The sequence below is a fragment of the Microtus ochrogaster genome, chromosome 6 (assembly GCF_000317375.1).
Source record: "Microtus ochrogaster isolate Prairie Vole_2 chromosome 6, MicOch1.0, whole genome shotgun sequence".
In the NCBI taxonomy this organism is placed as follows: domain Eukaryota; kingdom Metazoa; phylum Chordata; class Mammalia; order Rodentia; family Cricetidae; genus Microtus; species Microtus ochrogaster.
In genome coordinates this window covers 64,571,582-64,579,347 of record NC_022013.1, presented here as the reverse complement: position 1 = coordinate 64,579,347, position 7,766 = coordinate 64,571,582, and the positions used below count along the sequence as shown (strand labels likewise).

The 7,766-nt window shown below is 53.1% G+C and overlaps 1 protein-coding gene across 1 annotated transcript in view; it reads left to right on the top strand.

The window, feature by feature from the left end:
* Window positions 1-385: 385 nt before the first annotated feature.
* Window positions 386-7,766, top strand: part of Zcchc24 (zinc finger CCHC-type containing 24) — a 52,894-nt gene continuing 45,513 nt past the window's right edge. The window contains exon 1 of the mRNA XM_005348705.3: window positions 386-869. Within this exon, the coding sequence (XP_005348762.1) occupies window positions 624-869 (246 nt within the window). The 5' untranslated portion in view covers window positions 386-623. The remainder of the gene's footprint in view (window positions 870-7,766) is intronic.

Below are 7,766 nucleotides of genomic sequence, written 5' to 3'. Positions count from 1 at the left end.
AAAGGTGTGAAAATGAATTAACTGGAGAGTGTCTGGGATACAGCATACAGTGAAGCAGGCTGTGTTTGGGCCCAGTCGGTTCTGAGCTCGGCCGTGTGGAGCTGCGCTGCCCGGGGGAGGGGGCAGGAGGAGGCTCGGGAGGGGCCGCTCTTGGTATGGGGGCCGGCAGGGTGCTGCATGTGCGGACTCGCCTTCTTTCTTGCCCCTCCCCTATATCCATATTTAGCCAATGGGGCAGCGAGGATGGGGGGCCAGATGGGCTGGGGTGGGGCGGGGTCTCGGAGGACCCCACCCTAGAAGCGGTCTCTGGAGGGGTCAACGCAGAGGCAGATAGCGGATCCCCGGGCGGGGTGGGACAGGCAGCGGGCGGGGCGGGGCCAAAAGTTTCCTGCCCAACTTTCTCTGCCTCCTTCCTCCGCCCGCGCGCGCCCACTGCTGCAGTCCGGGGAGGCGGCGGCAGCAGCGGCAGCGGCTGCGGGCAACGCGCGGGGCACGGGGCTCTGGGCTATAGCCGTCGGGGCCGGGGCGGCTGGCAGTGGGCACAGGCTCCCCGGTGCCCGCCCCTCCGCCGGGAGGGGGGCGCGAGCGGGCGGCCGGGGAGGGGCCGGCACCGCCACGGCAAAATGAGCCTGCTGTCTGCCATCGACACGAGCGCCGCCTCGGTGTACCAGCCGGCCCAGCTACTCAACTGGGTCTACCTGTCGCTTCAGGACACACACCAGGCTAGTGCCTTTGATGCCTTCCGGCCCGAGCCGCCCGCCGGCGCCGCGCCCCCGGAGCTGGCCTTCGGCAAAGGCCGCCCTGAGCAGCTGGGCTCTCCCTTGCACTCCAGCTATCTTAACAGCGTCTTCCAGCTGCAGCGCGGAGAGGTGGGTGCCCCAGCGCGCGCCAACCCCGTGCCTACTGCTCCAGACCCCTTTCTCCTATCTGCTCTGCTCTCCTTGGCCTGGTCCGGGCTGGCCTTGCATTGCCCGGCTCGGCTTGGCTGGGCTTGGATCAGCTTTGCCAAACTTGCGGCCCGAAGTCCCTGGGGCGCCCGGAGCGCGTCACCTCCCGGCAGAACCGCTCGGAGCAGCTCAGGCCTGGGCAGGGCCCTCCCGCCCCCTCTTCCAGCCCGGAGCTCTGCTCCTAGTAAGCAGGCTTAGGGGTGTCTCCGGATTCTCTTCAGACTGCCGGGGTGCGGCTAGGGTGGGGAGCCCCTTCCTAGACTTTCTTTCTCCAGCGCTATTAACTTTTCTGACTGTAAGCAGCTGGGACCTAGGCAGTTGCAGAGCCTGCTCTGAACTCCTTTGGAAGGGCCTAAGAGCATTCTCCACCCCTATGGTTCTTTGCCTGGAGGACTCCCTGGAAAGCAGTGAGCCTTCCAGGGTCTTTTCCTCCCATTCCCACTACTAAGGAACCCCTAGATCCATCCTGCAGCTGCTTGCCCTCCCCCAACCACATAGGAAGTGGTTTTTGAGGGCTTGACCTAGCAGACTGCTCTGTCCCCTGCCTTCCCAGGCTGGAAGGAAATGAAAGGGAAATCCTTGGGGGGGGGGGTCGCTGTGGCGATGGGAGAGAGGACTCCAGCTGCTGAGTGCCTTCTCCCCAAACCCTGATTGTGTTGCAAAGGTTGCCTGTTCAATGAACTTGGTTACAAAGTCTACTGTCCAGTGCCTGTCTCCAGCTAGACAAATACACAGGTGGCCATGACCTCCCAGCCTCTTTTGTGGGGTCTTATCCAGAGCCTTCCCAGAATCTATCTTTCACGACCCTCCCTCCCCCATTTACTCTAGTTTGGGAATTGCTGATACCCTCTGTACCTCTTTCTTTTGCTCCCTTGTGGTTTCCCTCTGCTAAGGTGCAGGAGGTAGAGGGATACACGCATGGTGGCGGGGGTCACTTTCACTTTTCTTCTGACCTAGCCGTGGTCTGGGAATAAGGCCTGTGTATTCTGAGGTGTGTTGGGATTGAGCTGTGGAGCCAGAAGGTCACCCTTTCCCGTCTCAGATATGTGTTCATATGGCAAGGCCAGCACCTCCCAGGCTGCCCTGCTGCCTTGTGGGGGTAGAAGTAGTGCAGGAGGGCTGGGAGTGGTGGCAAGGCTAGACAGGTGTCAGGAGAGCCAGGGGAATAGCATTCGTATGCCAAGGCTCTTTATAAACCATAACACATGCTTTCTGTCCTGTGCAATGGTTCCTGGCTGGCATCTTCCTTTCTTGGGACACTTTGTTGTCTTTTGAGGCGCTGGCTTCAGGTGACCAATGACTTTGGGGAACTGTTTGTGGAGTTTCTTTAGTACCTGGATCTTTTCCATTATTAATTTTCTTAACAAGCTTTTCTATGCAAGGGTGGGAATGGGGGCCCTGGGGCTAAGGAGTGACGCGGACAGTAGGAGTACAAAAGGCAGGGAGTGGATAGGAAGTGCACTCAAAGGAGGGTCTTTTGTCTAGGGAAAAGGTGACCATGACCCAGAGGTCCAGCAGGGCCCCAACAAGCCTTTACTAGACTCCCTCTGCCCCCATGATGGTTTTGCCTTGCTCCTCACGCCGGGTCTCTGCTCTGCTGCTCATCATTCAGTGATCCTCTTGGGAAATGTCGTGTCTCCAGGATCCTAGCTGTGGTTCCATGAGACCTGTCTCCTACCTCTGTTTCCCTCGAGAAGAGGCTCCGTGTGGGAGGAGCTGGAGCCCTAGAGGGTGGAGGAAGTCTCTTGCAGTCAGACTCCAGGGAGCTCCCATCTCTCTGGGCCTCAGCTTTCCTGTTGAGGAGATTTAATCTCTGCTGTCACCCCCGGGTGGTATGTTCAAGGTTGGAGGCATATATAAACAAGAGAATATCTGCCAGCAGACAGCCTGAACCGGGGAGATTAGAGGGACTTTTCACACTTAAAGACTTATGGTTTCCTTGGAAGCTCTCTTGGGTTCTGGCTCCCTCATTCTCACCTCCCAATCTTTGACCTCTTCAACCCTCTCAAAACTCCAGCTTGGGCATGGGCCTTTCCTGAGTCCAGGGCTTAGTTAGTAATCTGATATGCCTGAGAAGGTGAGGAGCCCACCCCCAAGTCAATGCCACCACCAAGGAAGGGGCTAGGTGCAAAGGCAGCAAGTTTCATGTCACAAGAAGGCACTTAGAAAGGGACCCAGGATCCACAAGCATTGCCATTCTGTTCGAGGCCTGGCAGGCCTGGTGGCAGTGCCTGTGGATGTGACTTGCATGCTGACCGCTGACCATAGCCCGTCTGCACCAGCCCCTGTGCCAAGAGCCCACCCCCTCCTGCACCGCCCCTAAGCTGCTCCCACCACAATAGCAAAACACCATGAATGCAGCTGGCATTGGGGGAGGTGAGGATACAGGGGCACAGAAGCCTATTGTGCCCCTGGAACCTCAATCCTGGGAGCTGAAGATAAGCCAAGGGTCCTGAGTGGCCCTCTGGCTCTGGGAGCAGAGAGGAAGGTGGACTGGCTCACATACAAGCACAGAAAAGCTCCGGGAGGTGACTTTCAAGTGGACATGGACACTCTGTAGTGTCTTAAAACACTTCTGGGTTCTGAAATGAGACCTGGTAAACCTGGGTTTCAGAAATGGCATCTGTGGTCACAGTTGTGTGCCTTCAGAGAGAGACTTCTTGGCTGAGCCCCTCTGTCCAGGTGCTGCAGGAGGAGGCAGGGCTTAGGAGGGGGTTGGACTGCATGGATCTTCCTTGCCAAGTTCTGCTTGGAATTTAAATTCCCAGCAGTGTAGTCGCCACAAATTCCATTTCTGGAAAAGTAGAGTTAAGCATTACCTCTTGGACCGTTGGAGGGATTCTCAGAGCCTGGGCAGTTGTAGTACCCCACTTCCTCCTCACCAGGGAAATGGGGCTGCCTCGTGTCAATTAATTCAGATTCTTAGGACAGCTTTCCCCGTTTCCTCTGAGAACAGAAGTAGCTGGAAAGTCTGGCCCCACTGTCGAATGACCACCCCTTCTTTGTGGGCATCGGGGAAAATGAGGACTCAAATAGGCTTGGAAAGCACAGCACACTTACTGCCCTTTAGTTCACACAGCGCCTGCTAGCACAGTGAAGGCTCGGAGAAGGTCTGCAGTTCAAACCGTTTTAACAGTTCCTCATCTCAACATATCTTGTAGTTAATTCAACCAGAGGATGGTTTCAGCTCAGGATACCTGCCAGTGTTCTTCCCGCCATCTCCAGGTCCAGGGATGTTCCAATGAGTCAGAGGCGCAGTTCCACAGTCTCCTGGGCTGCATAGCTCTAAACTCCAGGAAGCTATTCTGGGTTATGTGCATGAAGTGGCAAGATCCCCTGAATCCTCATGTCACTTTCCTCGGTGCTGCAGAGCCCACTCTTTGCACTGTGGCCCACCCATTGCAGATTTGCTAGTGCTATCAAGGGTCTTCAGCCCTTCTGCACAGAGACAGCAATGAGAACAAACAGGGGAACAAATATAGGGCCTTGTACAAGGAAGGTTCTAATTGGAGGAGGGGGGGCTCATATCTGTATTTTTCGTATAGGAAGACTGCCATGAGTTCAAGGCCAGCCTGGGCTAGAGTAAAACCCTGTCTCAAAAAACAAAGTTGGGCTGGTGAGAGAGATGGGTGGGTAAAGGCTATTGCCACCTAGCCTGACTTCCTGAGTTTAATCCCAGGGTCCCACATGGTAGGACGAAGGAACCAATTCCTGCAGATTGACCTCTGACCTCTATGTGCACGCTATGGTGTGTGCCCACAAACAGATAAATAAGTGTAGACATTAAAGAATAAACAAACAAGGGCTGGAGAGATGTCTCAATGGTTTAAGAGCATTGTCTGCTCTTCCAAAGGTCCTGAGTTCAATTCCCTGCAACCACATGGTGGTTCACAACCATCTGTAATGAGGTCTGGGGCCCTCTTCTGGCATGCAGACATACACACAGACAGAATATTGTATCCATAATGAATAAATAAATAAATATTTAAAAAAATAATAAACAAACAAAAGTTCTCAGCCTAGACAGCTGTTGGGAGTTTGGTTGAAATACCGTGTGTGCCTACAGCAGGTGTCCAGAGGCTCCCCAGTGTGGAAATGGGGAGCAGAATCACTCTCCTCCCCAGCAGGGGGCTGAACTTGACTCCCACAGTCTTTGTGGTCTGGTTGAGTTAGGAGGCAGGCAGTCTTGATCCTGGGAGGAATGTCCGAGAGGTACGAGTAGGGAAGAGTCCCCAGGTATCTGGCCCCTCCCCCTGGGATGCCAAATGACTCAGGCAAGGAGGCCACCACTTGGAAGGGGTTGGTACAGGCAACCGTATAGGTCTGGGCTCGGAGGGAGACCACGCCTTGGGACATGCAGGTCAAGTGTTGGGAGGGTAGGGGCTTCCATCATAAATGATTAGTGGCAACAGAACCCAAGGTGGCATAGATGGGGACTAGTGAGCAGCAAGCTGTCCTGCTTTGTCTGTTGAGACAGGACTTCACCCTAGCCCAGGCTGGCCTTGAACCCAGGGTGATTGGCATACAGGTATGAGCCACCAACTCCAACTTCATCACTTTCCCTGTATAGAGAGCAAAGCAGAGGCCTGGATGACCCGAGTCATCAGTAGTGATAGATCTAAACCAATTTTGCATTCCAGCCTTGAGCTATCTCTGTAACCTGTGTTGAAGCTGTTCTCCAGGCTAGCTTCTACCTGGATCTTCCTCTGGGCCCTGTGCATGGCAAATACCTTATCTGAGACTTCCTGTCAAGCCACAGTACCTCTGATGTTTTTGTCTGGATGCATTGATTTTTATTTTTTCTTCCTTCCTTTCTTTCTTTTTCTTTCTTTTTCTTTCTTTCTTTCTTTCTTTCTTTCTCTCTCTTCCTTCCTTCCTTCCTTTCTTCTTTTCTTTCTTTCTTCCTTCCTTTCTTTCTTCTTTCCTTTCTTTCTTTCTTTCTTGAGACAAGTTCTACAATAGACCAGGCTAGCCTCAAACTTGTTATGTAACCAAGGATGACCGTGAAGTCCTGATCTCTTTGCCTCCACTCCACAAGTATTGGGATTACAAGGTATGCCATCATGTCCAATTTAGGCAGTGCTGGTGATCAAATCCAGGGATTTGTGCATACTCAAAAAGCACTCTACCAAAAACTGGCCCTTTAGAAGAGTCATGGGCACTTGTTAGGAACTGTCTTCCTACTCTGATTGGCCTGGTTTAGGAGACTCAGTGGAGAAAAATCCCGTTTTCCTATTTCATTCCCATGTCTCTGCCTGGGGCAGCAGACCTGTTGTCCAGAGGAAGAAGTTGTGTTCAGAGAGCTAGGGACAGAATCAAGCATGCGCCATTGGATCTGTTCCCCAGCCCCGGTGTGTGTGTGTGTGTGTGTGTGTGTGTGTGTGTGTGTTAATATAGTTTCTGTGGCTCAATCTTCCTTTGACTACACTGGTTAACTTGTAATTTCTGGAAGCACCCAGCAGTCTTGTGTGTCCAAGCCATTATATTGCTCCTGATTATACCTATGATATCATTTCCAGTCCTGTCCCATTGGACAGATTCCAAGGTGTTTCTTTATGGCACAAATGGATGTCCCTCCTAAGAGGCCTGGGGTGGCTGCCTTACGGAGCAGCTCTGCTTCCAGCTACTACAACAACATGGGCTGTGACAGCCAAGGTATGATGCTCTAGGGCAGGCAACAGGCTTGGCATCTAGGCTGCCATGCACTATGCCATGGCTGTGTCTGTAGCTCTGTTGCTGGATTTGAGAGTAGGAATCCTGCCTCTCTCAGCTTAACATGATGCTCAGTCTGTGCTTTGGCTACACTGGATGCTCAGCTCATTCTACTAGGTGAGTAGGTTAGGGCAGATGGCTTGAAAGCTGGTCTCTCTTCAGCCCTGTGAGGAAGTGGATGGCCTCCCTTGTCTCAGCCTCCTGTGTTGTCTCAAGGAATGAGTGAACACAGATTAATTGCTAGATTAATTGCAATGAGCTGATGTGAGAGATGGTGAAGCCCTGCCCCTAGCCATGCCCTAGTAGTGGCTTTGATGTGCAGACAGCCCTGACCCTTTTCGGTCATGAGAATCTTAAGGCATTTCGAGTCCTTGGTGTGAGCTCAGTACACAAGACACAAGTACATATGACACACATATCTGCCCATGACTTCACACGTCACACGTCACAGTGGCCTCTGCTATCGAGGGTATAGCCTCAGTTGTATCCCGGACTGGCTAATGCTACAGTCCTGCCCTAGCATTGATTTTTTTTCAGACTCATGCTTTCTGCTCTTGCTTGACAAGTTTGCTTCACAAGGGTGAGGCACAGGGTCCCCAGTGCTTGTGTGCTAGCTGGGCAGAGGGCAAGGAGCCATGAGTACCATCAAGTGAGTGGTAACCCTGGGGTGGGGGTCAAAGAACTTCTTCCCTGGGTCTGCCAGGCTCTGTCCTGCGTTCACTGACTACGCCTCCAAACCCTGGTCTCCATTTCTCTTTCCCCACTACTTCATCTAAAAAACCTAGACATGGCCTTAGTCTTGGATCTTTTTATTGAGAGCCAATATTGTGAAGGGTGAGCAGTGCCCATACAGACAAAGGGTCATGATCTGTCTTGGTCCGTTCATATGTTCCTGGCCTTGGAAACGAGACCATGGGCAGAGCTGAGTGTGGTAGGGTGTGCTTCATTTTTCTGTGACTCACTTCTCACCGTGTGCACTGTCTCCCACACCCTAACCCAGCATGTACCCACCTGTCTGCAGAGGATGGATAGGTGCACCATTCCAGGTAGGCCTTAGGTACAGAAGTCCAGATCTCTTAGAAGAAGGGGTACTGTCATTGGTGGTGT